The sequence below is a fragment of the Meles meles genome, chromosome 17 (assembly GCF_922984935.1).
Source record: "Meles meles chromosome 17, mMelMel3.1 paternal haplotype, whole genome shotgun sequence".
NCBI lineage: Eukaryota > Metazoa > Chordata > Mammalia > Carnivora > Mustelidae > Meles > Meles meles.
The window spans coordinates 40,181,750-40,207,941 of NC_060082.1; the positions used below are offsets into that span (position 1 = coordinate 40,181,750).

A 26,192-nucleotide genomic window follows, 5' to 3' on the forward strand; every position below is an offset into this window, starting at 1 on the left:
GCCTTCAGCTCAGGTTGTGATCCCAGGGTTCTGGGATTGTGTCCTGTTTTTCCCTCTGCCTCTGTCTGCCACTCTGCCTGCTTGTGCTCCTGTCTTCTCTGACAAATACAATCTTTTAAAAAGTGTAATAGAAATTATTAGAAGAGCATCTGGGACCCCAAACCACAAACCAGCAGAGGCCAGGGCAATGTAATTACATTATTGTGCATGCACAAGTGGGCTCAAGGACAGAGGGAGAAGCAGACTCCCCGCCAAGCAGGGAGCCTGACCCGGGACTTGACCCTGGGACTCTGGGATCATGACCTGAACCAAAGGCAGAAGCTCAACCGACTAAGCCACCCCCTGAACTGTAATAACCTGATGGCAAACCAGGCCATACGACCAGTGAGGAAAACACGGGGTCAGCCTAGAAGCCACACCTGGAATGTAAGAACCACTTCCCAATCCGCTGAGGGAGCAACTTCAAAGACCACCCCCCCCCCCACGTTCTCAAAGACGCTACCACAGTCAGCTGAGCTCCTACGTCGCTGTCTGGGTGTGACTTGTGGAAGGATGCTGGATCTCGTTCTCCGTCCACGACCGTGACTGTTATCATCACGGTCATACTGCAGGGCACTGATCTTCGTGTGTTGAACCAACCTCACATTCTTGAGCTCAATCCCCTCCCCCCAGTCGCGGTACAGAAATCCTACACTCGGGTTATTACTCCACGGTTACACCTCTGCATCTATGTTCCTAGGGATATGGGGGCGCTCCTGCGAGGTCTGTCTGGTTTTGGTGTTGGCCTAATACTGAGCACTGTCAAGAGTCGAGAAGTGTTTCCTCCTTTGAATGCTGGGCAGCACTGACCCACGAGGCCATCAGGCCCAGGGCGAGGTCTGGCTACTATGGTGCTCCTTCCTTCTGCTGGAAGCAGATGGCATAAGAGTAGGGATTACCTGGCCGTAGTCGATCTCCAGAGGGTAGAACTTTTTGGGATACTTTGTGAAGTTCTTAGAGTGCCAGGCATTCCCAGTTTTCTCTTCATACAGCTTCATGAAGTGCTCGATGGCATCCTCTTTGGACGGCACCTGCTCTAGTTTGTTGCTGCCGATGACGGTGCCCACGCGGCCCCACGACCTGAAGATCCAGTAGCTGCGAGGGCACGGGGTGGGGAGGAGAGAAGGAGGATCACACACAGACCCGCGGGCCGGCCGCTCTTGTGCTGGGAGCAGATTCCCTGCGTTCTGCCTGGGGACACAGAGCTGCGGCCCCCAAGATGATGCCACGGACACAGAGGAACAAAGGAAACACGGCAATGAAAGACCTTCACTTGTGAGGAAATGGAGGGTTGGAACTTTCAAGAACTGCCATTCGAATCGTATTGGTGAACGGACCCAGAAAGTGCCAAAGCGCAGGTTACCCTCAATCTGCCAGCCAAGCTCACAGAACAAGCATATAAACTCTGACTATAAAATAAACACCCATCTCACTCCTCAAAGAAACAAAGCAAGCATTGCTTGGAAGTCTTGTGCTCAAGATATACAACCATGAGCGACAAAACCGAGATACTGGAGCCTCTGGGCTCAGATGCAACGGGCTTGGGTGGGGTGTGTGTGCGTGTCAGAGGCATGCAGGCTGAGGCCACTGCTCTTGGTTCCCATGGCAACTGGGGGCCCACACCACTGGCACCCTAGGTGCCACACCGCTTGGCTTTGGGGGATCCATTTTTCTTGGTGGAAAGAACACATAACTTTTAACATCCCGACAGAGATGCCCCCTGGGTGGCTCAGTTGGTTAAACAACTGGTGTCAGCTCAGGTCATGAACTCAGGGTCATGGGACTGAACCCCATGTCAGGCCTCTCCCTTAGCCTCTGCCCCTACCCTGTGCTCGTGCTCTCTCAAACAAATAAGATCTTAAACATTCTCTGCTTGGGTTCTTCCTGGAAACATCTGGGAGGTGCTCTACTGAACTGTCCTAAAGAAGTGTCCAGACCTGACAGCCCACGCTGTCCCTTCACTGTGAAAACCAGTTAAAACTAGGTGACCAGAGCAGGTGATAAGACAAAGGACACAGGACACTGGGCTTATGTCTTCAGAAAACCCAAGCAGCCTACTAGATACTTTGGATTTTTGGGGTTCTATCCGATATTCACTTTTAGACGAAAGCTCTGGTGAGAAGCTGAGGCAATGGAAGGCACCCAGCTGCTTGGTGCCAACAAACGGCCACCAGTCAAGGCTTCGTAGGCGCTGACATCATGCCTCCCCCCCCCACGGCTACACAGTATCTGGTTTTGAACCATCAAATGGAGTCCCAGCAGGGAAGCAGTTTCCACTTGCCGGTAAGACCAAGTCCAGGTTAGCCCACGAGGGTCAGGACTGGGGAATCTGAAGGGCAAGTTCGGATCCGTGTGTATCCAGGGGTCAGAGGCTCTGGATTCCTCAAGGGGCTGTAGGCAGAGTGTCTTGGGAGACGGTGGGACAGCGTGTCCTGGGAAGTCGGGGCACTGGATGGCAGGGAGCCAGGCTGTGTGGCATGTCGGTATCTTCCCTCTGGCCAAAGGCCTCCCCACACCCCTCACAGGCCCACTCCCTCGCAGGGCCACCTTGCAGGGACCCTTCCCTGTCCCCAGACACACCGGCTTTCTCTGTCATCCTCTAGGAGCTGCAGCTTGTAGTAGGAGTTGGTCCCCTTCACGATGTCCACCAGGCCAAGGGTGGCACTGAACACCTTCCCTCCTTTCTCCAAGACGTGTGCAGAATGTTCCAGACCTGTTGCAGAGGCAGGCGCCTGGTTTTCTCTCTTAAAGGGCGCTGATAAGCTTGGGGAGAAGGGGGTCTGCAGGCGGGGACTCACACCTGCCTGGACACTCCTTGTGGGAGGCTCCCCACAAGGCCCAGGCGTCCTCAGGCCCAGGGGAGCCCAAGGAGGCAGGGGTGCGCAGGTGTGGTCCGGAAGCCCCCCGTCTCCTGACCACCTGCCCGCTCGCGCTCCTGTGTGCTCACCAGAGTCCGGATCCACAGCGGCTCCACCTTTAAGAGTTAATTTCATTCTCTTCTCAGATTTGTTGATGCCTTGGAAAAGAACAAGAAAGGAAAACGAGTAAAACAAAACCAGAAAGTCGGGGTGGGGGGGCAGGGTGAGGGGGTAGTGTGCCAACGGGTCTAGGCAGCCTCAGCCAGAGCGTCCCGGGACCCCGGGCAGCCTGGGGCCTCACCTTCCTCCTTGATGGGGCCCTTGCTCTTCTTAGAGAGCGCAGACCCTGACTTTGCTCTTGGGGCTGCAGGCTCTGCTGGCTCGGTCTTCACCTCAGCGCCCCAGGGGGCCAGGAGGTGGGCTGAGAGCAAGTCTGGAAGGCTCCTGGCGGAACTGGACACATCGTGGAGGAAGTCCTCAGACACCACGCGGATGCTGGCCTCGCGCACCTCTTCCATCTTCTTGCTCATCTTCTCCACCTCCTCTGCTCAGACCGGGGAAGAACAGCTGGAGCGTCAGTGCGAAGCGCAATCACAGCCCCACCGACCAAGCCCCCTCCTCGTCACCCAGTGCCGGCGGGGCCACATGGTGCGGGCAGATGCGCCCCAAGAGACGGTCCAGCGGCGGGAGCAGGAAGGGAGCCCATGTCCCCCTGCCAGACTCTGCTGTGTCCCACGCGCACGACTCATGTGCTTCCCCCCACCTGGCAGGAGGCCTCTCGGAACTGCCGATGCTGACGTGCAGAAGCATTCTAGTTTGACGGGGTCCTGTTGGTCTGGCTCTGCTCTTAGTGCCAGAGTCGGAAATCACCAAAACCAAGGTCTAGGGGGTCGCTGTCTGTCTCCTCTGAGTTCTATGGCTCCAGGTCTCCCATCCAAGTGTTCGATCCAACCTGTGTGGATCTCTGTTGGTGGGGCCAGGCAGAGACCCAGCTCTCCCCATCATGAACCTCGGCTCCTCTGTAGCAGATGAACTAACCATGTACACCGAGGCTCGCTTCCCGGCTCTCCAGGCCGTTCTGCTGGTCTGTGCATGTTCTGATGTCAGTTTGTCTCGTTCTGGTCACTAGAGCTTATGACACAGTGTGCTGTCAGGGATCGCGAGGCCTCCTGCCCTGTCCTCAGAAAGGCTCTGGCTATCTGCAGGAGCTGTCTGCTCCAGGTCTGACAGCAGCGCCAGGCTTTCACGGGGATGGCTTGAGTCTATGCAGAGCATACCTCGTGACCCTGACTTCTGGCTCCCAACTTGGTGAATTACTTACCTCCGATTCTGCAAGTTTCTTCCCTGGACACTTTATCTCGTGCAGTCATTTGGCATATATTCCAGTTTCTTTGTTCTGCCTCACTCTATGGGTTTCTATCCGTCGCCAAAGCAAGTTCCTGTCTGGGTCCTGAAGGACCACCTTCGTGTAGGAAGGAGTCTTTCTCCGGCCCTGCAACCCCTGAGCTTGTCACACCCCACCCCAGGGCTGCGGAGGGGCCAAGACCATCAGTGTCTCCGAGGGCAGTTCAGGCTGGCTGAGAACATCAGTCAGCAGCCTTCCACTGGGCACAGAAGGCACGCACACACAAGACATGGCAGCTTTGCACATATAGGTGCTGGCTTTCCCCCATAAACGACCGAACAATGCTGTGACCAAAGACACCCATCTGGGAGTGCCCTGCTGGTGTCACACCACACTCAGCGTGTCCCCTCCCTTCCCTCAACTTCACTGTCATCCCAGGAGGCACGATGCGGCACTGCTTTACACACCAGATTCAACTCACTTTTGGTACTGATGCACAGGGAGGCCTTGTTGGCTGTGCCCGTCAATTTCCCACCGAGTTTCTCGATCATGGCCTTCACCTCATCCTTGTTCCGTGAGAGTTTCCCAAGAGTCAGGATCTTCATGTTGGACAACGGCTTATCTGGGACGAGAGAATAGTCATCAGGCCATGAGGTCTCAGGAACACCTCAGCTCCCCTCTGACCAGCATACCGGAGGCAAAAGTCTATGAAGACAGAGGCCCAGGTCTAGTGGGAAAGCAGAGGACAGGACCCACAGCACGCGGAGAGACTGTCCCATCCCTTGGCATACAGAGGACCAGGCCAGGGGAGAAGCCCCATGATGACACTGCACCATAAATGGGCCAGCCTGGCCAGTGGGGGTTCCTGGCCCTGCCCCACAGGCAGAGCAGGACAGCCACTGTGGGGACCGCGGGGCTGACAGTGGGATGGGAACAGGAGAGGGAATCACATGAGCTCCCAATTATTTTATTCTTTTCCCAACTCCAATCTAAAAATAAGCTGCAATTTCTCATATGGTATTTATTAATTAACCCCATCCAACAAACGCATCTCCTCAAGGGCAAAGCTTCAGTAGGCAGGACACTGAGCAGGCGATGGATTCCAGGCACAAAGGAGGACCTGGCACTTGAGGCCCACACGGCCCCTAGACCAGGAAGGCCCACGACAGAGCTGTGTCAATCTGCAGTCCTAAACGAAGAGTCCTACACGCACTCCTAGACCAGAACCTGGAGGGGGATGTCCCTCGAGCCCTCCCTGTGAGGCCAAGTCAGCGCTGACCCCACACCAGCAGCAGCTAGACTCAGAAAGACCACACGTACACGTGTGCATGTGTGGGTGTGCACTCGTGCGCGCACACACACTTCCCCAGGAAGAGGCAGGTTACCAACAGGCTCATGTTTAGGCTGACTCTTGTCCTCCACCCACCAAACTGTGGCCATCCTCAGACTCCGCCACATGTCTCGGAGTGAACAAAGGCACTCTCCAGCAGACGGAAAACCCCAAACTGGTCTCACTCCGTGTGCTGGTGTGTTCGCACTCACACCGATCAGCCCTGCTCTGTGGGCCTGGTACATGGCAGGGCTATGTGCCCCAGAGCCCTGAGCCTCACATCAGGCTCGGAATGACTGACATGGGGTCGGGGTGCCAGGAGGCAGGGAAGCAAGGTCTATCGTGCGGGCAGGACAACACTCAAAACGTCGTTTCGGATCAGGCCCACTGGCCCTTAAGAGGCCACCTCCCAAGCACCTTCCACCTGCGAAGGGGAGCAGGATTGACACAGAGGGAGACCCTCCCCTACTCTGGTCAGGGTCCCCCTGCCCACGGCCAGCCCCAAGCTGTACCTGGCGGAGCGGAGCTGTTCACACCAGCAGGCGCCGAGGCTGTGGAGGGCGGGGCCGCCACCACCGGGGCACTGGTCTCAGGGGGAAATATTCGGTCCTGCTTTTTGATCTTCAATTTTTTGAGGTAAGAAATTTCTCGGAATTCCTGAAGAATTGAACTTTCAGTTAAGAAACCACTTCTTGGGGTGCCTGGGTGGCTCAGTGGGTTAAGCCTCTGCCTTCGGCTCAGGTCATGATCCCAGGGTCCCAGGATCGAGCCCCACAGGCTCAGTGGGGAGCCTGCTCCCTCTCTCTCTGCCTACTTGTGATGGCTGTCTCTGTCAAATAAAATCTTAAAAACGAAACAAAAAAAAGAAACCACTTCTCCCTAGAAATAACCCCTCACCAGAGCAAAGAGGATCTGGCTCGTCTGCTTCTCATGATACGGGATGACGTGCATGGCTGGGGTGTCAGGGGGGCTGAGTTGGTCAAGCGTCCAGCTCTTGGTCTGAGCTCAGGTCATGACCTCGGGGTCGTGGGACAAGCACCGCCTGGGGCTCCACACTCAGCAGGGAGTCTGCTTGGGACTCTCCATCTGCCCCTCCCCCTGCTCTCTAAAATAAATACATCTTAAACTGATGTGAGGCATCAGCATTCAAGTACATGGCACTGCAAACAGCGTGTTTCCAGCGGTTCCAAGTTTATAGTAACACTGGCACGCATGGGCGGTGAGCAGGGTTTTCCCTGAAGACAAACCAACGACGCTCAAACTCAGCGGACAGTATGGCCAGGGTCCCTTCCGGGTCACGCACGGGACCTACATGGTACTGCAGTTGTGGGGACTCAGACAAGCCCAGAAAGTGGGATGGCAGTGTTTATCTGCTCAGACCCCAGAACCCACCCGGCTCCTGCTTACCTTTGGGGTCACCCAGTCCTTCCGGCTGGGGGTCTGGGTCTTGACCATGCACTTGGTCCAGGCGGTGACGTCACCCGTACAGTAGTAGGCATCGCTCTTGAAGACCAGCTGGCCCGAGCACTCCTCGCAGGGAAGGAGGGCACCGAACACCATGCCATCTGCCACACGGTCCAAGATCTGAAGCCCAGAGAGGAGAAGCTGCAGGACGGCCACTCCCCAGCGTGGGCAGACAAGCACTCGAGGTGAGAGGAGAGGGCTCATCCTGACATGGACTCCCTGGGACCACTGGGCTACCCACGAGCTCGGGCTGCTGTACTTCCAGAGACCTCCTGTCCAAACGAAGTACCACATCCCCGTTCCTCGGTGATGTAGAACGAAGGGGGATCCAGAGCACCCCTGCTCCTGCGTGAGGAGCCATACCAGCTGGGGAAACCGGTGGGGTGCTAGCAGTCCTCCCCTCATGAGGGTGGCTCCACGCCCTCCAGACCTTGCAGTTCCTGAGTGTCTGAGCCTTAACATGTATGGCATGAACACACCAGGCAAATACACAGCCCACCCTAGTCTCCCCCAAATCCTAAACCTGGGGTTGATGTATGGGGAGGTTGTCCTGTCTTGGACGTGGCCACCATGCCACAGAACTGCGGCCTTTCCACTCTTCCCAATTGCGACCAGCAGGCATCCCACTGGAGGTACAGCGCCAGCACTCAGGGACCTGGCCGCCTCCCGTGTCTCCCACATGTCCCATAATGCAAAGGCAGCTCACCGCTGACTCCCCAGAGGGCACTTGCTGCTTGTTGAAGATAAGCAGCTCCTTCAGGTCGTTTGTCGAACACGCTTTCTTTAGCTCGTCCTTGATGCTCCAGATCAGCTCGTTCTGGGCCTGCAGACAGAGCCAGGCAGCTGACAGACCAGCTCTGTCCAGAGACCCCACCAGAGGGGGCTCCCCCGTCTTGCTCAGTCTCCATGGGGGTCCTTGTACGTCAGCTGGCTATACCTCCAAGCTGGTCTCCTCCACAGGGACGTGGCCCAGCCACGCTCTGGGGCATCCTGGTTCCACCCGAAGCACGCTGTCCCTGGGACCACCCCTCACAGACAGGCCCCCTGGTGCATGGGCCCACTGGCCCCAATACCTGCACCCAAGGACACCAGGCATGGCCATTCTCCAACCCAAACATGGGTGGGGACAATACCCAAGCACCCCCACCCACCTCAACTACGTATCCCACTCAGCACTGCACGGAAGCACATCTGTGCTTCTCAGGACACGGAGTTCTCCATCCCGGGAGCCATACACGTGGTGCCTCCTCGTGGAAGCTTTGAGCATACCCACCTCACCAACACCGTGCCCAGGCCGGCAGCAGCCTCCCCATCAGAGTGCGAGCAGGGCGGGCCTCCTCCCTGCTAGGCTTCCCCCCCGCTGCAGACTGCACCCCTGCAAACCAGATGTAAAAATGCCAGCCCCGTCGACCCCGCGAAGTCACTCTCCATTCCAAGAGTGGATTTTAATGGGGCCTTTTTATCTTTTTAAAGATTTTTAAGTTTTTATTTATTTATTTGACATACAGAGAGAGATCACAGGTAGGCAAAGAAAGAGGGAGAAGCAGGCTCCCTGCTGAGCAGAAAACCCGATGTGGGACTTGATCCCAGGATCCTAAGATCATGGCCTAGGCCGAAAGCAGAGGCTTTAACCCACTGAGCCACGCAGGCGCCCCCTAATGTGGCCTTTTTAAAAGACTTTTTCAGTCATCTCTGCCCCCAAAATGGGGCTGAAGCTCAGGAACCTGAGATCTAGAGCTGCGTGCTCTCCCAACGGGCCAGCCAGGACCCTGGAGCGAGGAAGATTTTAACGAGACCAGCGAAGCGACAGCACGGCACACTTGTTCCCAGCTTCGCGAACCTGCCCTGCACCCACCTGTGTTGTGCTGCCAGTCACAGGGTGGGGGGGTATGGGCCGAGTCCTGTGGTACAAGTTCCAACAGGAGCAGTGGAATACCATCACCTGCTCAGCCAAGGCCAGGCTGGCGAGGCCTGGGGGGGTGGGGGTGGGGGTGGGGAACATCTGCATTTCTTACATTCCTTTCATCTGGAGAACACCACAGGCGGTGAGCAAATGCAAAGTTAACAGCAGCCACAGCCTTACTATAGCCAGATTCGCAAACGGGTCCGCTGAGGGACAATCACACCAAACCCAGGGTTCTCACCAAGCAGCTCCAACCAGGTCAGAAACTGATCCTGATTTTTGTGCCACGGCAAAACCCGGATCCTCTCAGGGAAGCGCCACGCAGGCAGAGAGCACGTTCCCACGACAAGACCGATGCCAGTTCTCTGCAGCTTCCCAGTGCCCTTACAGACTCCACAGCCACAGACGCTGTGCACCAATGTGTGCGTCAGCACCGAACACCCAGCATTTCCTGACTCATCAACTTTACTGATTCCACGCCTGCATCATCAACACGGTGCTGAATATCCGTGACTACTGACTCGGTCCACGGTTCTGTCTGCTTTCACCACATGCCTTCCATCGCTTCTGCAGACAAGAGCTCTCCACGAAAGAACTAGGAAACAGCCCCGTCTCTTCCAATCCCCTGTGCGTCCCCAGCAAGTCCGGCACTCCACTGAAGAACTACGGAATGGGGGAGCCTGGGTGGCCCAGTTGGTTAAGCAACTGCCTTCGGCTCAGGTCATGATCCTGGAGTCCCAGGATCGAGTCCCGCATCTGGATCCCGCCTCTACCAGGAGTCTGCTTCTCCCTCTGATCTTCTCCCCTCTCATGCTCTCTCACTGTCTCTCAAATAAATAAATAAATAAACAAAATCTTAAGAAAGAAAAAAAAAGAACCAAGGAATATCCCTGACTCTTTCAGTCCCCTATGCGTGCCTGAACTTAACACTGTGTGCGGTGCGTGCTAGCGGCCCTCCAGGTCAGGATGCACGCTGCCGAGAGGCTGGGGACCAGCTGGTCCAGCCCCCGGAGCCCAAGAGCAGCTCTCCTTGAAGCACCAAGGCCTTCTCTGGGTGTGGAGGGAAAGCGTGCTATCTCACCCCTGCTCCCAATTTGGGAATTCTTGGAGGTCTCATCGCGTGGGATGCACATGCACCCTGGAACTTTCCTCCCAGGAAGACGGCAGAGAATTGAGGCAACAATGAGCAGACACACAGCTCAAAGCTCACCTTGAGGGCCCTCTCAAGCCTACTATCCCTGTCCTTTTCTTTTTTAGATTTCTTCTTGGCCACTTCATCCATCCCGTCTACCTCGTCGCCTTTTCTCTTTCTGAAAGAGACATGGGAGAAAAAGAACCATCAGAACCCTGGAACCAGCAACTCAGGGGACGCAGGAACTTCCTGTCCTGTAATTCCTGTCTGCCAGGCTCCGCATGCACATCTCGCTCTACTCCCCAGAGCTCAGGGTCTGCCGGGGCAGTATTGGTGACAGGCCCCAAGTACATCACAGTTTACTTTGCTTCCGAGGGGTGGCCCCAGGGCCTTGGAAAAAGCCTGCACCTGACGTCAAATCTCCCCATGTATCTCTTGACAGAAATGAACAGCTGGAAGGTTCTGGCAGGGACTGTGACAGGTTAAGCCCATAGCCGAGGGGCAGGGATTGTAGAAGGATGAACCACTCGTGCCAGGGTTGAGCCTTTCAAGCTAAACCACAGGGCTGCTCCTGCGGCAGTTATCCAAGGCTGGACTACACTGTCATCCCCCCCAGCCACAGGAGCAGGTCCCTGCACACCTGGCTCAGCTCTCACCTGACCGGGGTCGGGGGTGGGGTGGGGGCTGTGCAGGGCAGGAAGGAGGGTCCTCAGAAGTCATGGTGGTTAAGGGTCTGCTGCAGCTGCCACAGACCCGGCTTCAAACCCCTGCACTTTCCCTCACGCATGAACGGAGAACCCATGTGCCTTCCAGAGAGTGACTTGACCCCCGTCAAGCACCCAGCACAATGCTTGCCGCTTTGTTACTGCCTCGTTGATGCTGGCTGTTGCCATGGCACACGGGGGAGCTTAGGGCTCCCTGCACACACAGCATGGGCTGGCCTGACCTTAATCCATGAGCCCGATTTTCCAGTTTTCCTGTCTCCTCCATAGCTGCATATGCTGTGCACGAGCTTGTGTGTGATAAAGCCAGGTGGCGCCTGACAGTAGCCTGATGATGGGAAGGTGAGGATCACCCCAATCCCAACACTGTTCACAGCTGGGCATGGCCCTGCCACCCTTCCCCTGCTGTGCCCATGACCCCAAGTGACTCTAGACTGGGGCCCAGAGACCAGCAGAGGGGACAGGAAAGAACAAGCGCCTGCCGACTCCACTATGGCTCCTACTGGGCTTCCCGTCCTCAATGTTGGCGCCATAGGAACCCCATACCATTCTGACACAGCACCAGGGGCTTCTCATCCACAGCTCCCCTCCTCCCGCCACGATCCTCCTAGCAACAGCAGAGACCCAGAAATGCTGGATGCCGCAGGGACAGGAAAGCAAATCATGCAAAGGTCCCAGGAAATGTAGTGCTTGGCCCGGGCACGGGGAATACTCAGGGCCGGGGGTGCTGGCAGTGGCAGCTAGCTGGTCCCGCCTGTCGGTGGATCAGAAGGGGAAGAGGGAACAGATGGGCGGGAGCTACCGGAGTTACAGGACCGTGCGCCCAGGAGGGGCACAGGGCAGCCATCACCATCCCTCACTGTGCATCCCCAGCTCACTGAAGGTCAGCAAAGAGAGATGCCAGAATAGCCTGGAATCTGCAGGGTCTCCCTGGGAGCCCTACCCCCATGACCCCCCACCTACCCTTCACTCTTGACTCCTGGGAGCTGCTTCTTCAGGGTTTCCTTATCCTCCACTGCCAGGAGGTTGAAGCCCTTGAGCTGGCTAGCGCTGTACTCGGGCCGGAAGCCCAGCTCCTCCCTATTTCTCACAAAGCAGTCTGGGTGGTACCAGCGGTCGATCATGCCCAGCTGGGGCTTCTCTGGGTCCAGCATCTTCTTGGATAGGCGGATCTGGCCCTGCAGGAAGAACCACATGTGGTACCAAGAAGATGACAAGAGTGACGGTGACATCAGGGACTTGGGGAAACAAAGGTTAGCTGGTACCCCAGCCAAGGGGCCTCGGGTCCACACCAAAGGCACTAGAAGGGCCGCTGGCAGCCTCGGACTGCTTTCTGCTGCCAAGGACTATGTGCCAGCCAAAGCCTCAGCGCCCCCGTTTTAAATGAGGTCAACTCCACCCACCCACCCAGGCACGTGAGGACGCGCAACCTCTTCCCTGAGAACATTCTGCCAGCCCGGAGCTGATGTAAGCAGAGCTTGCCTTGACCACTAGCTAGGATGCCACCCTGCAAGCCCCCACCCCAGCGGGCTTGTTCCCCCACCGCTGTGGCCCCCACACTACAACTCTGTGCAGCCTTGGGGACCAGGTTGGGGACCCCAGGCCTGACATTCTCAGGAGTTCCGAGCCTGGGAGACATTCCTGATGCTGAACCGCCAGCGCTGGGCTAACCCCCATAGCCCTGCATCTTCTCTTCTCTAGGCACCCAACAAGGCGGCTGCTGCACAGCCAGGTGGCTCCAGTGGCCAAACCCCTCCCCTGGGCTCACCTTCTCAATCTTCTCCATGCAGCCCTTGCACGTGCTTCTATTGGACTTGGCGTACTCGGCCGCGAAGTCAGCCAGTGTCTTGTCCGTCTTGCCTCCACCTCCATCCTGGCCCTTGCCTGAAGGATGGAGCATAGCAGTGCACACTCAGCTTCAGGGCAGCTGCAGAGAGCCCGAACCCCCCAAGCCCCGGACACCTCGTGCCCGGGCAACTGCGACTGGCCCAGCTCTGCGGCGTCTGTCTCTAACAGCTGTGGCTAACACAGCTGCTCTTCTGGCAAGAAAAGACGACCCTTCCTTGGACAGGCTCTTGGAACCAGGGTGGCACCCGAGGGTGCTGGTCTCACCTTCTGGCTCCTTCCATCACTGCCCTGGCACCCCCTCACTTTGGACCAAGTGCTTGCTTCCTGCTTATCACGAAAGCCGCGTCCTCCGCAACATGTGAACTTCACCTTCTGATTTCCAAGATCCTTCTAGGCATCAAAGTTACATGCCGAAATTAAAGGGTTTTTTGTTTGTTTGCTTGTTTGTTTTAAAGGGGGTATCTTCACACAGAAACAGGAGTGCGAATAGCAAACATGCAGGGAGATGGCATTTCTCAATTAGTGGGGGGAAAGCTGGGGTCATTCAGCACAGAACCTTGGGGACCAATAGCCAAGCACCCGGGAACAAAGGAGTCTTTTCTTACATAGAAGTGAGTCCTAGACTGAAAGCTTCTGTCTTAAGATCAGGAACAATACAAGGCCTTCTTCCCCCACCACATCTACTCAAAACTGTCTCGAAGGCTCTAGCAAGTGCCACTAGGGCAAGAAAAGGAGACAGAAGGTGTAAGTTTGGAAAAGAACAGATAAAGCACCTCTACCTGTAGGGACAGGACTGCACCAGCAGGAATATAGAAAAAAAAACTACTTCTACCATTAAGTGAATTGAGCAAATCTGGATGAGGCAAGGTCAACATAGAAAATGTTCCTATATATGAACAATACACATTAGAAAAGGAAATTAAACCATACTCCTATTTAAGTAGCGTTTTAAACACATAGAACACTTAGAAACAGATTTACCAAGACACACAAATCCTCCCCAGGCCGGTGTGAAGTTAACAAAGGCCCAAGTAAGTGGAGAGATACTTCAGGTCTATGGACTGACTGACCCAACCGGGTAGCATTATCAATAAGCCAATCCCGTTTGACCCCTCCCTGCCCCCCTGATTCCCTATGATGCTAATTAAAATCCTAGGGAGCCGGTTTGGGCAAGAAATCCTTAAGTTTACCACAAAATTTGTAGGGAATAACAAAGGACCTAGAAAGGTCAACACAATATTGAAAGAGAACAAAGCTGAGTGAGTGATGGCACCATCTGTTTACTTTGGAACTCTGATGGGGAGGTAACCACTTATTCCCTCCACACTATCAGATTTCATGATGTCCCATAAAGTTGTAGGAATTAGGACAGTGAGATGCCGGCAGACACAGCAGCCAAGGGGACCAGAGTCCAGAGACACACCCAGCCATGCAGTCATGTGTCTTAAAGTCTTCGCACAAATGGTAACAGAAACAACACAGTACCCACCAGGAAGAAATAAAAAACCACCCCCTCCTCCCACCTAACACAAACGTTCAATTGGAAACCAAATATGAACGCCAGGACCACCACACTTCCAGAAGAAAACAAAGGAGGGTATGTCATAGTCTTAGAACAGGGAAGATTTCTCAGGTGGACAGCCCTTACTAAAAGAGAAGAAAAAAAAAAAAAATCAACCACTACTCTTCATAAAATGTCAGTAATTAAAGAATGGCAATACCCAGAATGATAAAAGGTATCCACGTTATCTATCTCTAATAAGGGACTCGCACCTAGAATATATTTTTTTTAAAAGACTTTGTTTATTTGACAGAGAGAGATCACAAGTAGGCAGAGAGGCAGGCGGGGTCGGGGGAGGGAAGAGATCATGACCTGAGCCGAAGGCAGAGGCTTAACCCACTGAGCCACCCAGGAGCTCTCGCACCTAGAATATTCCAAGAATTCCTACAACTCAAGAAAAAGACCAATACCAACCAAAACCATGCTGAGCTCTCACTACACTCAAATTGGGAGCAAATACCAAAGCGTGCCTGTGCCAGGTGCTGACAGGGATGGGAACTGGTACAACCCAAGGACAGTCGACAGTTTTCTGAAACAGCTGAACGGACATCCACGGACACTCTACCACTCCATTCCTAGGCGATCGTCCTGGAGAAACATGACTGCGTGTCATGCAGAGAAGTGTACACAAACGTGAACAATCACTGTATTTGCACCAGCGCGAGGCTAGGAACAGAAGGTCGGCTCAACAGTGATCTACGGCAAGGATCACCCCTCAGCAATCCCATGTGGTGACACCCCAGGCAGCCTGTGCCTCACAGGGCTTGTGCTGAGTGGAAGGAGGTTATGGGAGAAGTCCATGCTCTTCCTTTGCTTCAGAAATCCTAAGTCACACAAAGTTAATCCAGAGCCATGGTCACCCAGGTGGGGAGGGTAACAAAGAGAGGGCACAAGGAACTTCCCGGGGGAAACGGGAATGTTCCCTAACTTGATGGGGTACAGGTTACACGACTGCCCGCATCTGTCAAACTCACAGAACTGCATGGAAATTATTTTAAAAATCCCAGATGAAGAACTGAGAAACAAGAGCAGAACCAGAAGCTGCAAATGAGCAGACAGACGTTGATCAGAGAACATCCAGTTCAGGATGAAGCTTCAGTACAGCAAAACACACAAACGTGCTTCAAACAAACACGTCAAAGGGCAGGCTGGCTGGTTGGTGGGCACACACAACTCTTGATCTAAGGGTCGTGAGTTCGAGCCCCATGTTAGGAGTAGAGTTTACTTAACCCTCCCCCCCACAAAACTATGTATTTTAAAAAGTCAAAACTGGCAAATATATTTGCAAAACAGAAGACATAGAATTCATATTTTGTTTCATTACAAAAAAACACAAAATACCCTAAAGGATGAGGCAAGGACACCTACAAATACCAAATTAGTAAAACTGACTACAGAGTGTGACAAAGCGTTCCACCCCACCAGGAGCCCAGTGAAGAGGAATGGAAATACCTGATGTGGGGACCTGTCCCGGGCAGCGGGGGGGGGGGGGGGGGGGGGGGGGGGAGGTGGTGCCGCCAGTCTAAGGGCACCAAGCTTTCTGGAAGGCAATCAGACACAAACACAGAAGGCCTCAGGATGGTTCGTGCCTTCTAGCAGCCATCTCTCGGAATTAAAGAAATAGATGGACAGCTGCCCAGTCTGGACAGAAGTTTGAAGCACCTCTATCTGCAATGTAGCAAAAACGGATGACAGTGTGGCCTCAAAAGACAGGCTGTCTGGAACCAAAGCCTGGCTCACTGGCCTTGGCCTGGCCTTGGGGCCCATCAGTGCATCTCCAGTGGACATAGGCTATTGCACAAGGGTGAGAGGACATTAATGTCAAGGGTCGTGAATGAAGCACAAAATAGAGCAAACTTCAATAAACGATAAACAAATACTACATTAAAAAAAAAAAAAAGATTATTTGACAGACAGAGATCACAAGTAGGCAGAGGCAGGCAGAGAGAGAGGAGGGAGCAGGCTCCCCGCGGAGCAGAGAGCCCGATGCGGGGCTCGATCCCAGGATCCTGAGATCATGACCTGAGCCGAACGCAGAGGTTTAACCCACTGAGCCACTCAAGTGCCCCACAAATATTACATGTTTTTAAAAAACTCACAAGACTTAACATGAGGGGCGCCTGGGTGGCTCAGTGGGTTACAGCCTCTGCCTTCGGCTCAGGTCATGATCCCAGGGTCCTGGGATCAAGCCCCGCATCGGGCTCTCTGCTCAGCAGGGAGCCTGCTTCCTCCTCTCTCTCTCTGCCTGCCTCTCTGCCTACTTGTAATTTCTGTCTGTCAAATAAATAAATAAAATCTTAAAAAAAAAAAAAGACTTAACATGAAAAGAGTAAGTGTCGGGGTGCCTGGGTGGCTCAGAGGGTTAAAGCCTCTGCCTTCGACTCAGGTTATGATCCCAGAGTGCTGGGATCGAGCTCCGCATCGGGCTCTCTGCTCAGCGGGGAGCCTGCTTCCCCTTCTCTCTCTGCCTGCCTCTCTGCCTACTTGTGATCTCTATCTGTCAAATAAATAAATTAATTAAGAAAAAAAAAAAGAGTAAGTGTTAAGGGCGCCTGGGTGGCTCAGTGACCAACTCTTGGTTTCAGCTCAGGTCATTGATCTCAGGGTCTTGAGACTGAGCTCCAGGCTGGGCTTCGAGCCCGGGGTGGGGGGGAGCCTGCTTGAGAGTCTCTCTCCTCTCCCTCTGCCCCTCCCCCACTCATGTACTCTCTCTAAAATCAACAGATCTTATAAAAGAGTAAATATTCTACTGTAAAATCTAACATAGAGGTTAACATCACTAGGAAAATGTGAATCAAAATCACATGAAAGAACACCTCAGGATGGGTATTATAAAAAAGGGAAAACACACACCTCCTCAGACAAAAGAGTGCCAGTGAGGACATGGGGGACCTGGAAGGACCCTGAAACCCGAGTGCCGCTGACGGGGTGCACAGTGGTGCAGCCCCTGCAGAACACTGTGCATCACAGGCGGACCACGAGCCCCAGCAGCTCCCTGGGAGGGCAGGGGGCGGGGTCTGGACCAGGTCCCCGCACACCTTCGTCCATGGCAGCACCATGTGGAACTGCCCCAGGGCAGGAATGACCCACACGTACCCCAAGGCGGGGGACGGATAAACTGTGGCCTACCCAAACTGAAGCCCATGGCACGGACAACCCTGAGCAAGACAAGCCAGGCCCAGGAGGACAAACCCAGCACGACTCCTGGCACAGGAGGCACCCAGGAGCCCCATCCCGACAGAAATCAGCGTAGGGGAGGAGCCACTGTGAACCGGGCAACGAGTTTCGGGCGAAGGTGAGAACATTCTAGAGAGGGTCAGGCTGATGGAGTGCACGCGGGAACACGGCTCCGAGGGTGGAGTTCCCATTACGTGTGTTTTGCCACACACACAGTGAGAGAGCATTTAACAAAGTGACACTTAGAACCCCATTTCTTTTTTTTTTTTTTTTTTTTTTAAAGATTTTATTTATTTATTTGACAGATAGAGATCACAAGTAGGGAGAGAGGCAGGCAGAGAGAGAGAGAGAGGAGGAAGCAGGCTCCCTGCCAAGCAGAGAGCCCGATGTGGGACTCGATCCCAGGACCCTGAGATCATGACCTGAGCTGAAGGCAGCAGCTTAAACCACTGAGCCACCCAGGCGCCCCTAGAACCCCATTTCTGCAGGAAAGAATAAACACAGCACACACTCAACGATTTGAAAAAAATTCCTAAGGAGACATCCCACAAGGCCTATGACCATCATCTTGGAATTACAAGATCTGTTAAGACGTAAACTTCCTGGGTGTCTGTTTATTAAATCAGTCTCTTTGGATACAAAAATCCTTAGACAACTATAAGGTATTAATTATTACGTTAACTTTAGGACTTAAGATGTTTTGCAAGAGAAACAGTTACAGCAAACTTACCATGTTCCATATTACAAAATTATCTACTTTAATACACATCAATTGTAACTAGAAGGGACACATTTCTAAACAGATAAACCCCACTAACCAGAACACAAAAGGGGAAACCACCACAGAACAAGACCGTGCCACCACTGCCCTCAGTGAAAGCAGACCCGCTGGCTCTCTGGACCGTTTCCCAGCAAATTTGCTGTTTTTATTCACGAGTGTGAGCAGTGTCACTGACCTCTCAGTTTCTGCAGACCAGCAGTAGCGGGACACAAACCTGCCGAGTGGAGGACAGAAAGAATGGTGCAGCCCAGGGACCACGAGCTCTGCGGGGAAGGACGGCGGCCGTTCCCTCGACAGCCCAAAGGCACGAGAATGGGTTCCGCGGGGTCCACTTCTACGGTAGACCAATGAGAACCCAGCCTCAGGAGATCTTCAACAAGTGATGAAAACTATTTAAAATGTACAGGCAGAGGGGCGCCTGGGTGGCTCAGTGGGTTAAAGCCTCTGCCTTTCGCTCAGGTCATGATCCCAGGGTCCTGGGATCGAGCCCCGCATCGGGCTCTCTGCTTGGCAGGGAGTCTGCTTCCTCCTCTCTCTCTCTCTCTCTGCCTGCCTCTCTCCCTAGTTATGATCTCTATCTGTCAAATAAATAAAATAAAATCTTGAAAAAAAAAAAAATGTACAGGCATCTCAAGCAAGTTAGGTTTGTGGGTATCAACAAACTGACTCAAGTCTATGTGGAGGCAAAAAACCCAGGACGGCCAACACAGTACTGAAGGGGAAAAAGTTAGAGGACCGACACCATCCGACTTCAAGACTTACCATCAAGACGGTCAGGTACCAGGAGGACAGACAAACCGATAAACAGACCAGAACAGACCACAGTGACACCCCCCCCCCCCAACACAGTCACTGACACCTGACATATGAGCAAACACAATATAGTGGAGGAAAGACAGAATTTCCAACCAGTGTGAAGTGGACATCTGCACACAAAATGAATCCAGATCAAGACTTTATCTCCTTTACAAAATTTAACTTAAAAGAAAAATGTCAGGGGCACCTGGGTGGCTCAGTGGATTAAGCCACTGCCTTCGGCTCAGGTCATGATCTCAGGGTCCTGGGATCGAGCCCCACATCGGGCTCTCTGCTCCGCAGGGAGCCTGCTTCCTCCTCTCTCTCTGCCTGCCTCTCTGCCTACTTGTGATCTCTCTGTCAAATAAGTAAATAAAATCTTTAAAAAAAAAAAGAAAAAAGAAAAAAAAATGTCACACCGTGAAGCTCCCAGAATGTGACGTGGGAGAAAAACTTAGCTGACCTAGGTATGGTGATGACTTTTAGATGCAACACCGAAGACAGTCCAGGAAACAAAGAACGGTCAGCTGGACTTTCCTACTCTGTGCCAGACACTGTCGAGAGAATGAGAGAGAAGACGTGCCACAGACACGGAGAAGACCCTTGCAAAAAGACGGAGTTGATGAAGGACTGTATCCAAAATAGATAAGCAACTCTGAAACTCGACACTGAGAACATGAATGACAAATGGCAAAATATCCAGATTTCTCCCTAAAGGAGAGATGCAGACGCCAAGAAGCACATGAAGATGCTCCACATCATACGACATCAGGGGATTGCAAATCAACCCAAGACACCCCTAGTGCCTATCAGAACGGCCAAAACCCTGATCATGGACACCACCAAACGCTGGTGAGGGCGTGGGGGGAATGCAAACTGGGGCAGCAACTTAGGGAGGCAGTTTGCTGGTCTTCAGAAAATGAAACATCTACCCAAATGAGCTGAAAACCTATGTCCATAGAAAAACCTACGTGTGGGGCCCCTGGGTGGCTCAGTCAATTAAGCATCTGCCTTAGGCTCAGATCATGATCCCAGGGTCCCGCGATCAAGACGTGCATCGGGCTCCCTGCTGGGCGGGGAGCCTGCTTCTCTCTCTCCCTCAGTCACCCCCTGCTTAAATGCTCTCTCTTCTGTCAAATAAGTAAATAAAATCTTTAAAACAAAAAAACCCTACATGTGGATGTTTACAGCAGGTTTATTTATAATTTCCCAAACTGGGAAGCAACCCAGATGTCCTTTCACAGGTGAGCGAGAGACCGCGGTCCATCCAGACAATGGAGTATCATTCAGCACCACAAAGAACTGAGCCATGGAGCCGTGAGGAGACACCGAAGAACCTGCAACGCCCATTGGTTTCTAAGTGAAGAGGCTGCACATGACTGACCCCGAGCACAGGTGACACTCAAACAAGGGGGGAGGGGCTGGGGTGCAGATCCCCTTGTGCACTGAGAATCCGTGTGTAACTTCTGATTCCCTTGAAACTAAATAACAGCCTGCTGTTCACTGCAAGCCCCACTGACAACCCACAGCTAACACACCCTCTGTCACACGGTTCCGTGTAGTATTGTTCCCCCAAAAAGCAGACGACAGAGAGCAAACCATTACGGGAACAGAAACGTTCACAGCCCCCTATGGGACTTACTGAGGAAGACACACAAAGAAGGGGCCTGCACAGTTCAAACCCGCTCTGTCCAAACCGCACACCATCCGAACCTGTAACACGTACACCGCCACGAGGGAACCCTGGAACTGTGGACTTGGGGCAACAATGAGGGCTCCATGTAACCCCCGGATCGCTCTAGAGGCAGACAGGAAGAGGCCCTGCCCGCATGGGGGCACGACGCAGATGGGAACGCTCTGCACTTTCTGCTTCATTCTGCTGTGAACCTACAAGTGCTCTAAAAGAAAGCCAATTAAAAACAAAACTGCAAAAGATTCAAAAGCTTCATCTCTGGGGTGCCTGGCCGGCTCAGTGAGAGGAGCAGCAACTCCTGATCTTGGGCTTGTGGGTTCAGCCCCACACTGGGTGCAGAGATTACTTAAAAGAACAATAAAAAAACAAAGGCTCCATCAGCAGCATCTTAAAAAACAATATACTGTGCCACAGGCAAGTCAATGAGGCAGCTCGGTTATCCACATGCACAGGGGAAAACATGGCAGGGGCAGCCAAATGCTCTCCCAGAAAAGGCCCTCGTGGAAGCTGCCCGGTGCGGGGTTGGGGGGTGACACCTGCCACCTCCCTCATCTCTACACACCTGTCACACCTCCAGCCTCGGCGGTCTTCTTGACTTTCTGCTGGTCGTCCCACCTGAGCTCAGAGAAGCCGTCCACCTCTACGTCGGGCTGTCGGATGGAGTGCCCGACCTTCCAGAAGCAGGAGAAGTGGTACCAGTGTGGGACTTTTCCATCAAACATGGGCGACTGGAAGAGGAAGAGAGAGAGGTGAGCAAGCAGCCTCAAGCCCAGTTCTCAGCCACTGCGCATGTGAGACCCTTCTTCGCTGAAAACCCAGGACAGCAGTGCCCATGTGCCCCATGTCACTTGAGAAAAGCTGTGAGCCAACGAGAAATGGCATCCCCACCCAGATTTCTCAAGTTTTGCCCCAACAGCTGCTCTTCGGACGCGGCTGGGGAACAGCGGCGCTCCTCAACGGAGCTCTGCCCCAAGGGCCACACACCTCAGTGACACGACTTCCCTCCCGGGGCCATGGAACGCACACAAGATTCCCATTCCGTGACCTCATCCTGCTGCACCTGCCTGGGAGGCCAATGACTGCCCCCGTTGGGCCTAGGTGGCCCAGAAAGGGCTTAGTGTCTCTGGTGTCAGAGTACGAGGAACAAGTCCCAGATAATGAGCAAAGCAGAGAAACCATGTCAGGAAACCGTGTCAGGATGGCGCAGCCGTGCCAACATGAGTGGAAGGAACTTCTCTGAGGGCAAACGACCCAGCGATCTGTGGACAGCAGTCTGGAGCTGGACGGTCAGTGGGCATCCCAGGAAGCCCCGCCACAGGGGAAGGTGCTGACCGTCACGGCATGCTTCCTCTCTCCTATGATGCTTCCCACTCGCGTTGCTCCTGACGCGACAGCTGCAGGCTCTTCTCCTGGGGACACTGCCAGCTCTGGGCTTCCGGGGCCCGAGCACCCTCTGGCCTCAAGAGCAGATGGTGACGGTGACAGGGCAGAGTGGGACAAGCACCGCATTTACTCGGTCCCCGGCACCCTTTGCAAGCCATCACGGGAACCGTCAACTGCCTCCGGGTAGGGCACCCCCATTTCACAGGTGTCTGCAGCAAGTGACTCAGCCCGACACGCATCCGACAGCAAGGTTCTGTCCGCTCACTATGCTGCTTGGCAGAATGAGCTCCTTAAAAACACACACATGGTTCTGACCAAAGCAGAGGCGGCTCCAAAAATCTGCTTTTACAGGAAATAAAGCTAAATGCCACACAGATGGAATGAAAAGTATTAAAACAGCATCAAACATTAACCACCATGTAGGAATTTTCAGATGGGAACTGTCGGACAGAAGAAATACCCTGGAAAAACACTGACTTCTCCCACCTAGCCCCTTCCCGGGCTGTGAGTCGCCTCTTTCTCAGTGTAATATATGCAGAAGGAAGGTTCACTCCAGGGTACTGCAAGGACTCCCCAGTATCAAGCCGCCTGGTTTCCTGCACATCAGCAGTCCCCTTGGCCCAGAATGCTCCTCAGCCCCAGTCAGCTCCCCAGAAGGCTCCTCCCAGGCCCCTACCAAGTAAGAACAATCCCTCTGGGCACTGATTCCATCAATGCCTGTGCCCTGCACCGGGCTGGAAGCTGCCTCCATCTTGCTAGCTTCGGGCAACACCTGCTCATAGAAGGCAGCTGGACTGTGGACACCCCAAGTCTGGAGATAAGAAAAGACAAGGGAAGGATGGGGGAATTCCTGCTGGGGAAAAGATTGCTCACTCCCAATAAATGGCACTTCCAAATGGACTTGTGTCAAACTTCCAACGAGGCAGGTGACACCTCCAGAAGTGTCCGCCATCTTGCGTACATTTGCAGTGCCTTGCACCTGGACTCCTCCTGCCTGGGTGCCACCCCCCCCACCTCTGCAGCACTTGGGTCACATGCAAGCACAGCAGGGCATGGGGCCCAAACGCCTCTGCCCCACGCTGGACCTTGTGGCTCTGGTGGGAACCTTGGTCTGGGTGCTGTGTCCCAACCATTAATGCAGTGTGGGTGACAGAGAGGTGCAGCCCACGGGCCTACTTATAGCACCAGCTTGGGGGCTGTAAGGGCTCCTGGTCACACTTGAGAGGAAGGACCCCTGAACAAAGTCAGGTTTTACCCTAGAACTTGGGAGTGACAACAACGTGGCAGGAAGGGAACTGGAACAAGATCACAAGACTATGCTTCCACTTGGCAACTCAGGTAGCAAAATCTCTGTGTACTCCTAACACAGACTCAGCACATACCAGGGAACTGGGTCCTCACTCAGTGAACTGTTTCCTTCTGTGTAAAACAAGGCAGCCCACTGCCCACCTACTCACAGATAGCATGGAATGCCGGTTAATGGCGTGAGACCCCACTGTGTACCTGCTGTCTGCCTCAAGCCCACCCAAGACAGAAGAACGCAGGGCCCACCCGTGCAAAGGCTGCAAGGCCCCTTCAGCCCCTGGAGACTTCCTCAGGGCACACCACCCAAAGATCAGGTATCTGACACTCAGAACAGTCCTCCCATACAAATGTAAAAGAAGGTATTTAAGTCCAAGTTGGATAATGGTTTCGTTCTTTTCTGGCCTCCAGCTCTGCCTACAAGACCAGACTTTACATTATGAGTTAAAACTCCACCCCCAAATACAGTTACAGAAAACCACTTACTTTTAATAATAATTTCTTTCACCATCAGAAGCGCCAGACTAGCCCTCCTCTGTATTTGGCACACAGGCTGCACTAAGGTTTTGTCTGTCCTTAAGACACGGTCCTCTCTGGCTGAGTAGTGAAGCCCACCGATGTGCCTTTCTCGAATTTAAGAACACCTCATAGAATACACAAGCTCACAAAATAAACTGATTAGACTGAAATAATTACCAAAATATTAAAAAATTCGGTGGGATACAGTGAGCTTTAAAGCACGAAATCAGCACCCATTCTAACAACTACAGTAACTTTAAATACTGATGAGCATAATGGATGACTTTAAGAAACCCCCAAGTGCAAAGCAGCATGAAAATACCTATAATTACCACTTCTGACAAAAATCTCAGGTAACTCTTTTACTTTTCTGCTTTTACTCTGCTGTTTACATACCTAATTGAAGGAAGTATTTTATCTAGAGACTAGTGACTACAGAAACGTGAACTCCTCTAAACCCACCGAATGCCACCCCAGATTTTAGGTCAAGTACCCCTGCACTGAGAAAGGTTCTCCTTTTTGTTATTTAAAAAAAGGAGGGGTGCCCGGGTGGCTCAGAGGGTTAACCCTCTGCCTTCGCCCCCGGTACTGGGCTTTCAGCTTGGTGGTGAGCTTGCGGCCCCCTCGTCCTCTGCCCACTTGTGATCTCTCTCTCTCTCTACCAAAAAAACAAACAAACAAAAAAAACCTCTAAAAAATGAAATAAAATAAAAAATGTAAATTCCAGAGGAGTTAACAGTGTCACAAGAGGGAGCTTCAGATCAGGCAGCCCACTCGTTCAGGCTGAAGATCGGAAAGCCGAAATGGATCCTACCCCAGCACTCGATGCCTGATAAACATATAGGGTCAGCAGGCTCTGGGGTCCAGAGGGGGCCCTCCTTGTGTCACTAGTACCTAACAGTGCCTGACATGCTCTGTGTTCCCTGAAGGGTGGTACTGCTTGGCAGGTACTGAGGCCCTCAGGACACCAAGACCAGAGAGCCCCAGTCTCCAGGCGCATCTAGTACCCACTCCGCTCCACTTGGTAAGTTACTGAAAACCCAGCGAGGACTGTCTGGACTTTTGTAAAAGTCACTGCTGCCTCAGAGAAAATCAAGTTACCTTGAGCGAGGGCACTGAACTCAGTGAACACGAGCTTCATGCTGGTGAAGAGTAGCACCGGGCAGGGGAGAACCAAGACTTAATGGGCAGACGGAGCACAATGGCAGCGGGAGGAGGGCCTCAGAAAAACCGCCCAGGCCTACACCCCCATCCGGGAAGCCTCAGATACCCGTCAGGGCGTCCCCAGTGTGTTCAGAAGCCCCAATGAGCAGCCCCCTCCAGTCTCTCTTACTCAGACCCGACAGCTGTAAATGCCGCGGGAAGAGAACGCGCCTGGGAGTCGGGAAAGTTTGGGGAAAATAAGACTTCAAACCACGAACTGGACTAAAAGCGAAGGCACTGTACAGAAATGACACCAGCTGGTATAGTTCTGCATAATTAAGAAAAAACTGAAAGTAAGCGGAGGTCGAAGCCAAAGACGAAAATAGTTGAAAAAAAAAAAAAAAAACCCGCAGGCGCCCGTCGCCATCATCAATGTAGGACAAAAATCACCCAGCACGAGGGAGGTCAGAACCAGGCCGGCTTCGGAAGCCCACGCGCGCCTCTGCCCCCACCCCCAGGAGGCAGCGGGGAGGAAACAGCCCCCAACCTGCAGCAGGACCCCGAGCCGCACTTCCCCGGCTTTCGCGGGCTCCCGGGGGCGTCCCCTCCCCCTCCCCCGGCGCCCCTCCCCCCCACACTCCCCGCCGCGCACAAAGCGGCCGCGCGCACCTGCACCATGATGGCCATGCGCAGCGAGTCCTTGGGGATGCTCTCGCTGCATTTCTTGCAGGACGCGCGCCCGCTCTTGGCGTATTCCACCCGGTAGAGCTTGTCCGAGGACTCCGCCATCGTTCCCTCGCGCCGCCGCCGCTCCGGCCGCCCCGCCCCGGACACGCGCAGCCCCCTGCCCCTTCGCTCCCCGCAGGCACCCGAGGGCCCCGAGCTGCTGCTGCCGCCGCCGCCGCCGCCGCCGCCGAACACGCCTCGCTACCCCGTAGCTCCCCGACCGACCGCTGACGCCTGGCCGCGGGCACACCCCCCGCGCACGCGTCCTGGGGCACGCCCCCGGCGCTCGCGTCCTCGGGGCACGCCCGCCGCGCTCACACACGTCCTCGGGGCACGCCCCCCGCGCACGCGTCCTTGGGGCACGCCCGCCGCGCGCGCGCCCTCTGCCGGCTGCAGAGGCGGTGTTCCCTGGGTGCCTGCGGCTGAGCGAGCCCGGTGGGCGGTGGCGGGGAGTGGAGCGAGCTCCGCCTC

The 26,192-nt window shown here is 54.0% G+C and overlaps 1 protein-coding gene across 1 annotated transcript in view; it reads right to left on the reverse strand.

The window, feature by feature from the left end:
• Window positions 1–25,967, reverse strand: part of PARP1 (poly(ADP-ribose) polymerase 1) — a 37,929-nt gene extending 11,962 nt beyond the window's left edge. The window contains exons 1-13 of the mRNA XM_045982802.1: window positions 25,665–25,967; window positions 21,211–21,376; window positions 12,562–12,677; window positions 11,757–11,971; window positions 10,150–10,249; window positions 7,743–7,859; window positions 6,980–7,156; window positions 6,085–6,229; window positions 4,724–4,864; window positions 3,199–3,441; window positions 2,987–3,055; window positions 2,620–2,752; window positions 939–1,134 (exon numbers count right to left, since the gene is read on the reverse strand). Of these exons, the coding sequence (XP_045838758.1) occupies window positions 939–1,134; window positions 2,620–2,752; window positions 2,987–3,055; window positions 3,199–3,441; window positions 4,724–4,864; window positions 6,085–6,229; window positions 6,980–7,156; window positions 7,743–7,859; window positions 10,150–10,249; window positions 11,757–11,971; window positions 12,562–12,677; window positions 21,211–21,376; window positions 25,665–25,784 (1,938 nt within the window). The 5' untranslated portion in view covers window positions 25,785–25,967. The remainder of the gene's footprint in view (window positions 1–938; window positions 1,135–2,619; window positions 2,753–2,986; window positions 3,056–3,198; window positions 3,442–4,723; window positions 4,865–6,084; window positions 6,230–6,979; window positions 7,157–7,742; window positions 7,860–10,149; window positions 10,250–11,756; window positions 11,972–12,561; window positions 12,678–21,210; window positions 21,377–25,664) is intronic.
• Window positions 25,968–26,192: the final 225 nt, after the last annotated feature.